This window comes from Andrena cerasifolii, chromosome 4 (assembly GCF_050908995.1).
Source record: "Andrena cerasifolii isolate SP2316 chromosome 4, iyAndCera1_principal, whole genome shotgun sequence".
NCBI lineage: Eukaryota > Metazoa > Arthropoda > Insecta > Hymenoptera > Andrenidae > Andrena > Andrena cerasifolii.
The window spans coordinates 17,372,990-17,389,005 of record NC_135121.1 but is presented as its reverse complement, the minus strand read 5'-3'; the positions used below and the strand labels follow the sequence as shown (position 1 = coordinate 17,389,005).

The 16,016-nt window shown below is 40.6% G+C and overlaps 1 protein-coding gene across 6 annotated transcripts in view; it reads right to left on the bottom strand.

The window, feature by feature from the left end:
• Window positions 1-16,016, bottom strand: part of Nrx-1 (neurexin 1) — a 429,130-nt gene that overhangs the window by 260,629 nt on the left and 152,485 nt on the right. For all 6 annotated transcript variants that reach the window (XM_076811144.1, XM_076811146.1, XM_076811145.1 and 3 more), the window contains exon 4: window positions 7,278-7,337. In XM_076811144.1, coding sequence (XP_076667259.1) covers window positions 7,278-7,337 — 60 coding nt within the window. The remainder of the gene's footprint in view (window positions 1-7,277; window positions 7,338-16,016) is intronic.

The window sequence follows — 16,016 nt, the reverse complement described above, 5'->3', positions numbered from 1 at the left end:
CTAGTCACTTAAACTACTAGACACAAACCCCTTCTCAGCCACGAACTTAAAATCTATCCATTCCCCCATTAAACGAAGCTATACTACGAACTCTGCCATCAGCCTATCAAGATCTCTGCAAACTATGAAACCATTAAAACGTCCCCCAGAACGCAGCACCCAGCTTTCCATTCTACAGCCATCCGAAGCTTACTGGCCCCACTAAAACGGTTATTAATCCCCCATAACAAAACAGTAGGACTTTAAACCCAAGCGCTACCAACTTCCAAGCAGCGTAATGCACCGAAACGTCCAGTTTCTGCATTTCCCGCGGAAATAGCCCAAGCAGAGGGCTCTCTTGTCCACGGCAAACACCGAAAATCCCACCGACTCCTCGCTGGTGTTCCTCAAGGTCGGAATTCATGGCGGAGAACGAGCGGAAGCTTTTCCCAGGGACAAATGAAGTTCCTTTTCAGTTAGAGAATCCGAGTCGGCGGGAAAGTGTCCTGGTGCTTCTAGCGTCTCCGACGGAGGAGGCTTGAGGTAGTGAAACGGCGACCCGGGCCACCCTGGTCCATCCTTAGTTTCCGGTGAGGGATGTCCCCGCGTGTCGCGTCGACGTGACGCAATATACATGCTAATACGGTAGCTTTGGCTGCTCTACCAGCCGCAGGACGTCAGAAAGTGTCCTTTGAGATGGTTTAGAAGCATCGGGAGAGATCGTTACCCTTTGAGGCTCCCAGGGTAGTCCCCCTCTTTACTCTCAAGCCTCGATTACCGCTACTTTGATAATTATTCTGGGTAATTTGTTGTTTGCGCGACGGCTTCTTCCTTCTCGGTCGTTAATCTCGTTAAGGCGTGTTTTGTGCAGATTTTCTACTTGTTCTATCCACACTGATGGCTTTGCGGGAGGTCTTTGTTGCGATGGTGCGAGGCTCGTGTGTTGCGTTTTAATGGGTAATAATTGAATCGTAGGTAATGATCTGTTTCGTAGGCGCTGGTGTGCTTGACATTTCGTTTGGGTTTCTGGGCTACAATTTTTTAGGCAGCTAATTAATATAAATTTAGCGGTGACATTTTCTTGCAAGATTTATGCCTGAATGGCGTGCGTGGAATGAGTTAATGAGCGCGTATGTGTAATTATACGTAATTGTTCGCAATTTTGTTTACCGATACGTAGATTCTCGTGGCTTTGCAGCTTTAATTACAGCATCGCGTATTAACGCATTTTGCTTAGCATACATAATGGAAAAATCCATACACACGCGGCAATATATCTAAAAATACGTTGGCACTGCAGTGCGTTGATCGATGGAAAACGGATCGCGGGGAATTTTGAAGTTATTGCTCGTTACTCTGGCTGCCTCTTTTAATTATCGATCGATACACTTTAGAATGGATTCTGCAGACGCCTGTAATTCTTTCTTCGGTAATTGCTATATTCATACGTAAATATTATTGAACATTTGTTTTTGGTATCCCTTCTTTCGTTCAATACGGAAAAAAAAGTGGAACAGCAAATATATTGTTTACCGTACCGAGTGCAGCATAGTTTTTGCAACAGAGCAAATGTGGGCTGAAGTTGTATGTACAATAAATAAAGGCAGTGTTTACTGCGATATTCAATGAATTAATTCCCCAGTGTAAATATACCTCATAGAAATATACAAAAATGTATTCCATTTCCACGAATAACACAACCTATTTCCCTCTTCAATCCATATTCCTCACTGTTTCCCCAAATTCCACCCATTTCCTTTAATTTCCCCTTATAATCGTCCAAGCACAATCAGAAACCAAAATACTTCAACAACCACGGACGCCCCGATTGCCGCGCGGACAAACCTTCGCTGACCCATTAAATCCCCCTTTTTATCAACTCTATTGCCCGCTGAAATTCGCATCCGCAGACGTAAAACACCCTATATAAATTCATCAGAGCGCTTCCACCCTCGGCGTTCATTTCTCAAACGATATCACGCATCAACCCTTCGCTCGGGCATTCCGTTTCCCCTTGCAATTCGATGGAGTCGACAGACAGACCTGGCCTGACAGAAGGCGTTGCACCATCAGTCACCCACGGTGGTAGGTGAGCCGCGAAGTGACGACAGAATGGCCGTCGTGCTTCCTCTGGCTCGGTGCTGGGAGCTATTGTCGGTTACCGGCGCCCGTTTCCCTCCGATCGTTAGGGTGCATGTCTTTTTGCCCAGGACAACGCGTACGGAGGGGGAGAGCGATGGTAGCGCGATAAGTAAGTGGTTAATCTCGCGTGCAAAACCCTGTCAAGTGCGCACAGGACCCCCCGCGGCTCAATTGAATTTATAATTTCGCGGCTCCCTCGATTTCGAGGCGAGGGAGCCGCTTGTTAAAATGTATGAATCGCTCCGTTTCTGGACAGGATCAGCCCCTCCGCAGGGATTCGTGCGGTGATTTATATTCGGTGTTTATGATGTTTCGATCAGTGCTACGGCTGGAGTTCGTTGACTGGGGGGTGGTGATAGCTTGTGGAATGTTCGTCGAAGTGGTTGGGGAGGAGAGAATCGTTGGAGGGCGAGAAGTTGTTATTCTGGGTTGTTACGGGTATTAGGTGCACGGTTTGGTAAAGTGTGGATGTTGTGGAGGACAACTGAGGATGCTGTTACCTCTGATGTTATGGCAGAGGGGCGTGTTGTGGACGTTGATATACTTGGGAACGTAGGAAAAGGAAAATGTACGTGGTAAATAAATCGAACAGGAAGAAAAATATTTGTCGCTGTGGTAAACTTCGCTTTGTAAATCCTGCAGAAAGTGGCATTGATTAGAGCTGTAATTATTCGAATAATTTCTAATACGAATATTCGACTTTTTTGTAGTAAGCTGAAATGATTAATAAACGATTTTAAGGAACTACAATATATTTTTATTCCTTCCCCCCGTTACTATAACGTTATTTCTCTAAATTTATTTTTCAAACATTCGAATACTCCTAATTATTCGAAAATGTGAATACTCGAATCTCAATTTTTTTTTATAATTTTTTTTAACTTAGGGAAATCTTCAAAAGGCACCCCGATTCTTTCAGAGGGGAATCCCTTAGGGGCGCCAGGGTAGAATGGGATTTTTAATAATTTCCATGTAAATATCTCTATTATTAAGGCCCATTGGCAGAAACGCTCGGATACCTATTTATTTATTTTCGACATAGATCCATCGTGCCAAGGCTCGTCAAAATCGGTGTCTACCAGATGGTGTCTTCCCTTTGTTAGATTATATTACCGGGAGACTCGTTGGTGTGCACGCGTGTATTTTTTGGCTATGAGAAAGAGATTAATGAAATGGTTCGATTCGGTACTCGAGGCATGGATCACTGTACAGAGCGAAGCACATTATAGAGGGGAAGATTCCGTCCAGCAACTCCACCAAAGCGAGGGGTAATCGGAGGGTCGCCACTGGTGTAAACTAAATGTATGTCGATGTGGCTATTTAGGTAAGGTTAGGTCAACCCAGGCCCTTCGTATCAATAGCAGGTCTGCGTCAACACGGTGTTTAGTCGTTAATTTGCATGCCCCCGAGGTATCAGTGCATTTCCAGCCTGACTATTGGTTACACCAGACTCGCCTTAAGTAATTCCTGCATTGACGACTGAAATCATTTCTCCCATGCAAATTCTATGGCCACAATAAAATGGAAATCAATCTCGTTTCCTTCGCAGAACTATGCTCGTACGTTATAGAAATAATTATAAACTACGACCACAATCCTGGCAGGAAACAGTAACCATTAACACTTCCATTGCTTACTGCCATCAATCTGTAGATGCTCAATTAAGTATCTAAAAGAGATGCTCACCCATACGACAGTTTACACATTTCAACGTTGAGACCGAAACAGAAGGCAAAATTATAAGTAATAAATAATTTCAAACAAAACACCGCCTCTCGATGCTACGAAAATGCCAAAACGTTCTTCCAATCCAGCGCAGAGTCCCTCTCGGCCAGCAACGAAACTCAAGGCGCTTAGGGACCCGCTTAATTTCCATAAAAAGCGAGTATTTACATGAGAGAGCGATTTTAATTATCTGCAGTTAACATCTGAGCGTGGCTCGCGTTTCACGGCCTGATACTTCCCCGTGGTGGAAACCCACCAGCCCGTTCCCGTCGATTTTTCATCGAGCCACGCCACCCGGAATTCCAGCCGACCCGCCCCTCGAATTTCTGCGTGAAAAACTTAATTAGTGACCGTCCACCCAACCCCCCATCCACCGGCCAAAGACAGCCAGGCTGGTGGCGGTGCTCGCGTCAGACATCTGCTAACAACGCAACAAAACGACCGTTTATAATCTACGAGCAACCCTCCTGGCGTAGTCGAGAGTACCAGCCAACCACCCTCCCATCGCCGCAATTTCTCCGCCCCCCGCCCCCCATTTCCCCCCTGCGAACCGCCACTGCGGCATAAATCCCGAGCGGAGAGAATATTACGTTCTAGCGCCCGCGGAGGAACTTTAACCCTCTCCCCCCCCCTCCCGCTCGCTCAAACTACCCCTCGCCGCTACCAAAGCTACGTTTCCAACTATTTCCAGCAATCCCCCACCCAAACGCATTCTCTATTTTCTCCCTTCTTTTTTGCTACCCGCTCTCGGCGTTGCTTCTTCCTTTTTTCGTTTCGCCACCGGTCCCTCGCGGAATCACGCTCGTGCAACCTATTTTCGCGCCCCGGAAGAGCGCGTTTACGCGCGACGCAAGCGACACCCCTCCCGTCCGCTCGACTTTTTCGTCGGCGGGGGTGGGGAAAAAGTGGTGAAGTGAAAGGGATCAAAGCGTGCGTCGAGCGAAGAGAGCTTACAGTTTCGTGGCAGCTGCTTCCTCTCCTTTCTGTTTTCTTTTTTATGCTTGTTGCGCACCTCTGAGTACTCGGGTAGAACGAGGCGTTAAGTTGGGTTACATGTTTGTCGGGATTTTGAGGATGGTTGAGCTTTTATGGCGATTCTGCTTTGAGGGTTGTTTGGGGGTGGCGAGGTTTGTGAATGGATCGAAGTGTCGAGTGTTTGAGGAGTGTTGGCTGGGTGAGTATGGGGCTACTGATTGCGTTGGTGGGAATTGTTTAAGGTATTTGAGAGCGGTGACTTTGGTTTTGGAAGGTGGAGAGAAAAATGGAAGGTCCAGAGAGATTTCGGAGCAGAATATGTTCACGTTAATTGGAAATAATGAACCTCTTGCATTCGTGATGGATACAAATGATGCGAGGGTTAGTGAAATAAGTTATAGAGCGAAACTGTGCATAATTACGTACTTAGTTAATTAGGCTTTGTGTAAACGTAATATAAATTGATGCTTACTGAAAAAAGTTGAAAAATAAACCACTCAATTTAGTGGAATTGCATCGATCATATCATTATGTCAAGTTTAACAAATTAAATTCATGTTGCCTTTTTTTAAATCGATTGATACTCGTGAACCTATAAATATTAAACAATCATCCTATTACCATTTAAAACTGAAAGGCTATTAACTTCCAACCGCTACTGTGGAAAATTATTGGAACGAACAGAAAGCAGTTACTATTTTTTTATTTGTTAGTTCATGAAACAAATAAACCTCAACATTTTATTACAGAATAGTGACAGTACAACAGTTATAGTAAGATTCAGTGGACTACGATAAATTGGAATAAACTATCTAGAATTTTCATTGACAAGGATCTGCATTCAACGATGAAGTTCAATTAATCAAACTAACAAGGTGTGATTTATCTTACTCTACGTTGTATTTCATGGAAACTAAGATTGAAGAGAATGCAAGCAGTCTGCAGATTAATCTCTCCGTCGGCGTTACTTTAAAGTAACGTTACTTACGAGTTTACTTTCACCCTTAAATCATCCTGCACGATACTTCTAACAGCCACTGGCTACAGTAGTAACATTGCAGCAGGTTGTCGTATATGGCTCAGAAAAATTAGGGGACTCTTTATTACTCGTTCCGACGTAAGGAATAGTGTGGCATATTTTTTAAAGCAATACACCAACGCAATCTAAGCGATGTAATTTTATTTCGTGTATTTTTTTTAAATAAATACTCCTGCATTGTACAGATTTTACCAAATGGTATGATGCATTGTGATTTCTACAGGAAACACGACGAAGATTATGGAATAATTATGGAATATTACTTAGTGTTTTTTCAATGTAAAACATGTAATATGTGTCTCTGTAATTTGTTATGTTCAGGGACAGTGATTTCACCTATTTATTCAATGTAACAAATGCAAATACACTCTTTGGAGATTAAACGACTGAAGATTACGTTATAATCGTTGCCGTCAACGAAAAGCTAATGAATCTCTAAGCGTGTAATAATCTTCATACAGCAGGAGAATGTTTCAATTAAAAAGTATTAATAAGCAGATTTAAATGGATTTGTTCTCGTTAAAAATTAAACGATCGGGTACAGAGGAGGAGTTACTTCTCATTGTTATTATTAATACACTGGAATCAACTGAAAATCATAAATTGCTGGCCTGTGCTCCAGTGGTACACAAATTCATGTATTTAAATCGTACAGAATATTATACTTTACAATTTCCATCGCATCTGCTTGAAATCGGTTTACTGTAAAGTGAATGTAGATACTGCATGTGTAATTCCATCCCGCTTATTCTCTCTGCCACACAGACTCATTTAACCGTAAATTTCATAAACCGTCTTAAGATTTAGGGGTGAACGATGTTAATAAACACTGTTGTTCATAATCATTAAAACACCTACTCTGTGCGGAATAATTGTCAAAAACGTTGGAAATTTATTGAAGAACAAATTTGACATCATTTGATATTTTTAATTAAAAGCAGAAAATAAAATCAATCTGAATGAAATATCACAATTTGTGCAAATACAGCAGGCATCCTGATAATTATTAACGGCAGAGTATCTATTAGCAATCACGTTTCACATCACCGGACGAAGAGACCAATCAGCATTTTTACCAAAAAGATCTACCGAAAAGCACATTCGTGACACAAGCAAACGGAACACAGTTTCAGCTGTGTCTCCGACGAGTGTAACGAGCCGAAAAAGGGACTCGAATGAAACGAATCGTGTCACGAAAGTGCCCTTATCTTGTGTTACTGAAATATGAAGCGAAATGCAAAGGTAGATGAGCGTTTGCCAAGGAACGTTCATGATACTGGTCCAGGTGCACAAGAATTACGCGGCGTCGTTGGAAATGCATTAACGAGAACTACGAGATCTACCGATCGATAACTAGCGATACGTCTACCTATGCCGTCCACGTGAACGCTTTAACTTAGTAATTAGCGTGACTCACTGTATTCCCACGCCCAGTAATCACCAGCACCCGCCGTAGGCAGCACCGTGCTCCATGCTTCTATGTGTGAACAGAAAGAAGGAAAGAAAGAAAGTAAAGAACTGAACCATGCTCTTAAAATTGTATCGACGAACTAAATTATCAGTGGCACTCTCACCTGGACAGAAAGTACATACTGTAATATATGTATTTCGACCACTCGCGAGGCAAGACGAGGCGAAATGGTGGGGAAGTACGAATCGGTGTCGCGTATGTTGAATAAAAAATATTCCTAGAACGAAGTCTGTTACTTTAGAAGCTTCTTATCTTTCAATCTTACTTTTCAAAGGATCGCTGTTAACACTGTCCAACAAAATTAACCTTTTTTCTGTTCTGTAACATTCAATAGCCGCTTCTTATAGATTTTTGTGCGCTGAAACCGAATCCGCAAACCGTTTGTCTCCATCACCCACAGTTTTCGAGAAATTCGATTTTGAAAAAGAATGAAAATTTTCAACTTTGAATATCTTTTGTGTTCAAACAGTAATACATATTCGGTTGCTTCTTCCGTTACATTATTCTATGAACCCTCGCCAATACAACGATATAAGTTATTATTGAATTATAAACATTTAAATATGTTTAAACAACGATAAAAGGGAAAAGGATACCCGAAATGCACCAACTTTTGCACATATCTTTCTATATATTTCCAGAACTAAGGGTCTAGGAGAAAATTTGACTACTCCACGCGATGCAGGAAAAATGTCTACTGTATCGCGTGGAGTAGTCGGATTTTCTCCTAAACCCTTAGTTTTTGAAATATATAGAAAGATATCTGCAAGATTTGGTGCAGTGAGGGTGTGCTTTTCCATTTGACCGTTGTTTAAACATATATTTATAATTCAATAATAACTAATATCGTTGTGCTCGCGACCGAATAACTGTTACTGTTTGAACACAAAAGATATTCAAAGCTGAAAATTTGTATTTTTTTTTTCAAAATCGAAATTCTCGAAAACTGAGGGCGATGACACCAAACCGTTTGCGGATTCGTTTTCAGCGCACAGAAATCTATAAGAAACGGCTATTGAATGTTACAGATCAAAATGGCTGTTGGACAATGTAATGGATCCCTTCGATAATTTGTAGTGGTTTTCTATACCGTTGCTAGGATTGTCGAACAATTTGGAACGTTGTACAAATTTTAATTTATACAGAACGTGGATCACTTAAAATTCGGTTTATCGAAACTCAACTGTACCTATATTACCGTCTGCAGAATTATTGCGATAGACACGGCTTTCTATTTTCGTGCAAGCTTCTCCCGCCAGTGAATAATCGTTTATTGAAAGTTTTCCCAGGTAAACAATAATCTCTCCTGTCACTCGAATAACATCAGCCGTCGACCCCCGAGCCAACCGTAAAACCGAGTTACGTGCATTCTGCGTGCCCGTTTTACGATACGTCCCTCCAGGGAGACAACTTTAATTGTCCATATCTTTCCATCGTAAAATACAGTCAGCATCGACAGTGGAGGAGCTGCATTTAACGATCTGCTTGATGCGTTTTCACGTACGACGTGGGCATTTCCGCGACTCTGCGACGGCGACGAATCTCCTGGTGGCTCGAGATACGAATACTTTGGCTCAGAGGCTCGAACTGTTATGCATAAATCACTTTTCTCTGAATCACTGAAACCGCATTCTCATATGCGTCAGGCGTTTGCAAAAGCTTTTCGTCATTTTTTAACCAAATTTGTTTCTTTGCTACGATACTTTCTATTGGAAATAGTTTCCCTCGCTCTCTGCTACATTCTTCCATCTTTCGGGGAGAAATCTTCCTCGTCGAAAGAATTCCACACTTTTGAAGGTGACCCAAACTCCGGAGGCAACGGAAACTTTTGCAAAAGCTTAATAATATGGGGGTGGAGTGTTAACACTTTATCTGCGGCTCCCACGTGTACGCGAGTTTATGATGCCGATTTATTACGGGGGTGAGCTTAAGTTTGATGCTGATGAAACTGTGTCACTGAAGGATCATGTATTTTATTTATTCGAGGCAGTTTTTATTTGAAACGTGTGGGGGATAAAGTGTTGAACATATTATTACGAGGACTAATGAATTTCTGGAGTAATATTTTTGTGGAACTTGGACGAAATCGGTGAGAGCACTGTGTAACGCATTGAGTATATGGAAATATGGATTAATGATATTATATTGTAGAATTAAATCGTGCAGCTGCTTGAATTAATACATGCTTTCTATAATATTGAATTTATTTAGTGAAGCTTACTGATTTTGAGAGGATTGAATGGTTGATAAATAACTACGAACCACTTAAAATACTTGCTTGAAATATTTCTTCTAACTGTCAATAGTATTAAGAAATCAGCATGTATAATCAAATTTGAAAATCAATATACATTTATTCTCTATTATTTTGTATTAAATCTTTCACATAGAACAACGTATATAATTGTTCAAAAGGATTTTATATCGTATAATTTCAACATACGTAACTGCCCTCATCCACATTTTCACGCTGTATAACACAATTTGTTCTGCAGAAATCGCAATTGAAAAAAAAAAACATTTCATGCTTAAATCCTCCGTAACTCATTGTGCATGCAAAACAACATTCGTACAAACGATTCGGTCCACGATACACAATCGAAAATACATTTTCCACTTCGGTTTCCGCGACAGACAAGTTATCGCGTTTTCGTGCCTCGTAAAAACCATAATCCGTTCCCTCGTTCGTACACAATCCTCTGCCCTCGAATCGATGATATACCACCCTCGACTGATTTCACGTGCGCTTTACTACGCCCCCCCCCCCCCGCGATGGGTGGAATGCCGCGAAAATGTTTTCGCTTTTGATCGTAGGGAGCGTTAACCGTGCTGTAATATCTGGAGGATCGAAACAGCGTCGTGCTGAAAATTTCGCAAGGGCGTGGACGATGATAGGAAGGCAATATCACTACTTCCCACGGGTTCTGCGTGGAATTTCAATTTTTCAAATATAAGAATTTCGCGAGGCTATGTATTGTAAAACGATTCAAGAAATTTCGCGAGAAGAATTTATAAAAGTAATTTGGTAAGTAGGGTAAAGGACCCTATTACTGTCACCTTAAGCTACTTTATTTAAAATAACGAATAAACCTTGTGAAATCATACATAAAAAGAAATTAGCATAAAATTGAATATGTTACTTATACGATACAAAAAAGAAAACAGCACTTTTCTTCGTTAATTTTGATAAGACAATCAAAAAGTTTAAGCGGATATTAGAAGAGTGAAAAGGATAAATTCCTTACTAGCGAAGGGGAAAACAAGGCATTAAGAAAATGCTATAATTGTAATACTTAAGCTATTAACATAACAAAATATAATGTTTTAGATAATATTGGGGTGTCAGTAATTCCATTATATATTTTTTTTAAATCAATGAATTTATAAATAAAAATATAGGGTTTGAGAGTCGCAAACATTTTTTCTTCATCTAAACATATTGAATAATAATAAATAAATAGGAACACTTATACTTTTGGCGAATAAATACAAAAACTATGCAATAATGTCAGAGTCAATTCTTAAGATGACAGTAATTGGGTCCTTTATCCTAAATTGCTTTATTCAATTGTCACTGTTTCAGTTTCAGTACGAAACGACGGGGAACTTATCACGCGGGGCATTATTTTAATGACATTGGGTTCTCCGGTTTGTGTGACTTAAGTTGTCCTGTTTATAGTTGCTATGCGTTAATGAACTTTACACGAATTCACGCAATGAATTATTCACAAGTGTATGGAGTTAAAAGATCGTTTCGTTTAATTCTATATTCTGCCGTGTCGAGGGATGCAACTGCAGAAAACAGTGCCCAGTTGAAATTCAAACGACGCTGTGGTGCTCTGTCAGTAAAACCCGTCAACGAAACGTGACTATTTACCTGAATTAATTCAACGTGTGCGATCAGGAATTACAATCCGATCATGGTTGGACTGGTGAACCATGACTAAACGACACTACTAACCGACTGATACCACGAAATCTGCAGTGCCTAGTTTTGTGGTACACAGTCACGTTTGAAAGTACAACAAACCCCTTTTGTTTGTGGAAAACTTCCATTAATTTATATCATCCCTGCATTCCTAAATGGTACATGTATATTCTCTATATTTCACTAATATATATTTATGAAGTTATTATGGAGAGCAGTATTACGTACTTAAATTCTTCTTAAGACAGTGAATGGTAAATGGATTACTGCTATTCGTGGAAAATAAATAAATTGTTTTGGAAGCTTGTAATATAGTAAATAATCTTCACCTGAAGCAGTTTCTAGAATACTGCACGTGTGATATGCTATAGAGAGTACGTGCAACGCCTGCATATTAAGCGCATGGCGTGTCTGGCCATATCCCGACCAATACTACTTGCTGTTTCAGATCGCCTCGTTTCTGGGCATATATACCCGTACCTTTAACAGGAAATTATTGATTATTACAATTATTGAGTAGTCTTTAATGGTTACCCAATTTTTTTATAAATTTTCGAGAATATTGAAATTTAGGAAAGGAAATTTTGCTTCAGGAATTGCCTTCTTTATCATTTCCTGAACATAAATTTTTGCAACTCTGGATAGTCTATTCTCATGAATTCTCATTTAAATTCTCATTATTCAAACATCTTAAAGTTTTAGAATCGAATAACTTAATCGGACGCATCTGGTACTTGAGAAATTATCCATCCAAGTCTTTTAATAGCACACAAAGAAAATAATCACACGTACCCACTTCTATTCCCTCACTGAGAACGTCAAAGTACTGCTTGTCGCAGATAAATTCATTAGGGAGCCCACAGAACTTGCCGGAAGTTGTACAATATACAAGCCACGGTTCTATCCGTACATTGTATTCTGAACACGGAAGTGGGTCAACAATCAACGGTCTTAAGGAGGGAAACACCACCTTCGCAATTTAGCGAGCCTGATGTTCGCGTTTCACCATCCACCCGTGTCCCGTAATTTATCGATCTCATTTAACGATTTCATTACGCTGACAAATGTTTTGTTAATTCACTCTGTAACGTCAACGCGTGTTTGCCGCGTTCTAAATCTCGATGCAGTCGACAAAATAAACAGCAATCTATGCCAATTTCTACCTCTGATTCCGCGAACGGAGAAAGAAACCACATTCGATGCTCCACCCCCTGTATGCGAAACAAGTCGCTACGCTGAATTTCCAAGGATCTGTGAAAGTCTCAGTGTTGCAGTTAGCGGAACGATTAATATCTCGACACTGGTTTTAATAACGACTAACGACGAAACTGATCAGCCACGATTACCGCTGTTCGAGGATCTAGTACAATCAGGGATTAAATCGTTCTGTGAATATGGAAATGCATGGCGTTCCGCCTTAGAGGAAGTAGGTCGACAATCAACAGTCTTGAGGAAGGGGCTGCACCACCCCTGCAATAACGAAGCCGATGCTCGCATTCCTCGTTCACCTTGTACGCCGTTTATCGCCGACATCCCGCTCATACCACTTCCATTCCGGTTCATGAGACAATCGATCAACACCGAAATTCATTGACTGTGAATGGAAGACGTCGACGTGGAATCCCTGAAAGCGGTGTTCAGCAAAGCTTGCCTCCTTGTTTCTTAGTACCACGGAAAGTCAAATGCGACTTATAAGGGAAGATCTTCAATCCGGAAAATCAAAGAATAAATTTTTTTTGGAGATGTGTACTGGATATATAGATATGTATTATGCAACTTTTTTTGATGCCCAAAATCACTCTTGAATTCTTTTAATTATAGTTCTTATAGTTCGCGAGTTATAACACAAAATCGGAAAATAGCCGGATTTTCGGGGGTCAATTTCACCCCCTTAGAGTGAATTTAGGCAGCAAAATAAATTGCGTAACACATATCTATATTATACCTCCCCAAAGTTGCATCATTTTTTGAATTTCCGGGTTAAGAATCTTCCCTTATTAGTAGGTCGTTGATTCCTTTTCTGAAAATTATTTTGTACGAACCCGTCACCAACCCAAAAATAATACTTAAGTCCATTCCCTTTTGAAATCTTCTGCCAGTTAAAGGCAAACAAGATAACATGAATCATTGAAATTTTTTATCCCAGAAGATCTTAATTTAAAAAACTTTTAATTGCGTTTGATATAAGACGAAACTATTATTCAGGAATCTTTCTAGAGTTAGTTATTATCAGGATTTAAATACCTGTCGTCATATTTCACCTAGTTTCTTCTAATCTTAATTTTGTTTGCTCCATCAGTGAAGCTGACCCTCGCTCATTAAAGGCGCGTAATAATAACGAGAGTTAGGCAAGTTAGCCAGAATTTCTCTTTAATTTTTCAACGTTCCCGTTAACAGCTTTCGCCCTTGGACGCGATTGTCCCTCTCGACGGACGGAAATGGTCGTTATACGCGATATAACGTAATTTTCCTGGTTTAATGACCGTGTTGAAGCTTCGTGTCAGAGTTTCGCGGGAAGAAAGAGGAACAAGGCGGATGAAATAGCGCCGCCGCTGGGGCATAGCACGGGAGGAAGAAGCGTAGTGGAGGATTTATTATGGTCCGAATAATCAGTCCGTGGGGATCTCTTACAAATACGGTGGAAGAGCGACGGTTTCGCCGTGAAGCTCAGGAGGGATTGACGACTAACGTGTGAAAGAAACTGCGACCGTAACGATGTCACCATTTTCTGGCTGAGATAATTTGGCAGGTTATTAGGGCAAATCTGTGTACACAAAGCAGACACTGTCAAGGTGAATGTGTCGAAGGAATAGATTGTTTCACTAGTTAAATAATATCAAAGGAGAAAATAAGGTGTAGGTGCCGTTTTCTATGGTATTTTTTAAATGCACTGTTCAAAATGTTTGAAGGATATTGTATTTTATTATTGACGCTTGTTATAAGTTCTCGATTAAGGGTGAATTTCAGTGACAATCTTAGCCAAAAGTTAATCAATTTCCAAGATATTAATCAATCGTCCGGGATTCTTGTGACAATATAGTTCGGCGCTTGATATTTCTATACACAAAATTTCAAAAACTTTGGCCTCATATTTCACTCTTAATTTTGTAGTTATATTTCTCAATATTGCGTTTCCCATAAGAATACACGTTAAGTTAAAAGTTAAATAATTCAAGGACTACCGAATCAATTTTTCTAAAAATTTGCGAGGGGTTTTACTGTTGCAGAAAAATTCATTCCTCCAATTTTCAAAGATTTTCGCTGATTTTGAATGTTACTGAAGTTCATCCTTAAGCATGAGGAACAGAAGAGTGAAGGTTGTGATTTAATATCATAGAATTTTTACCGAATATTTGATCTAGGTAGATTCAAAGATGAAGATTGATTGGTAGTCAAAAATCAAGTGGTTACAGAAGAACTCCTTCAGTTGCTTCATCCCCTCACTTTGAACCCTCCATAGTAAATATAAATCCTTACGCACAATTAGTGTCCATTTTGAATACTGGGACAAGCAATGGAAGCAAAACGTCCCTGACAGCTACTACTAAAAAACAACTTCTTTGAAAACACCTCTGTCCGTAACCTTACAAGACCAAACCAAGTAGCAGTACCACGCATCAGAATTGGCCACCCCAAAATATCCCATCCACACATAACGAGCAAAGCAGGCACCCCAATTTGTGATACGACAATTTAACCATCATCACCTTATACTCTCCTGCCGCAAATTCTCAACTGAAAGGAAAACTACGAGATTGACACCTGCTTGCAGAAAAATCTTACCGACCACAAGAAGACAAAACAGCTGCTGAGATTCCTTCGAAATACCAATCTTCTTAAAGAGTTCTGAATATCGTTTCTATGATCTGAGTCGCTAATAACCCAACTTGGAGGTTGATACGACATAAAATAACTAATTAAAAGAAAAAAGTGTGCATTTCCATGTTAAAATGCAAAGTCCATTGATTATTAAAACTTTCCATTGAAACAAGCAAATTCCCACTATAAAGTAAATTTAAAAACAATATTGAACGGAATCGCGTTAAAACACCATTCAAATTACAAATTCTTTCCGTAATTTCCAGCTGCACGTGTTCCGAATAATCGGATGACAATGCCCTGCCGCGGGAACAAATACAAAATTACCATCGAGCGTAAAAGTATCGTCCTCCCGCGGATTGCCCCGCTGGCGGGCGCGTACCGCCGATACTTCATGCAGCGAGTAATTTCATTATTTCCTCGAAGCACTTTGAAGCATTATTTTGCGACTGCGGGACGGGCACACGCGTGAATTAAGAATGATTTACACGGTGAACGTGCATTACGTTCCAGGTAATCGCGCTATAAATTCGCGGCACGAGCGCCAGCGTATTCTGTGCAACAATGTGCGCCGCGCGGGAGGCGGGTGCAGGATTAATTTAAAGCATTGATACGCCTTTGAATAACAAGGAGGCGGAACAACCGATAAAAGAGGACCGACAATAAGACGAGCTGGGGCGAATAAGAGCCGCGGGGGGTGATGCTCTAACGAGCTGCACGAGCCTCTCGTGAACTTAGCGAACCAACGTCGCTGGACGATGGAGATTTCGCGATAGCGAATTATTATAATTGACCGTGTTAAATGTGGAATGTCATGGAGGAATCGAGTTTGTCGATTGCCAATTTTCAGAATTGCAGGGGAAATAAAATGTGAGGGAATAATCGAGTTCCGCGATTGCCAACGACGTCGTGATCGATTTCTGTGACAGAAGTAAAAG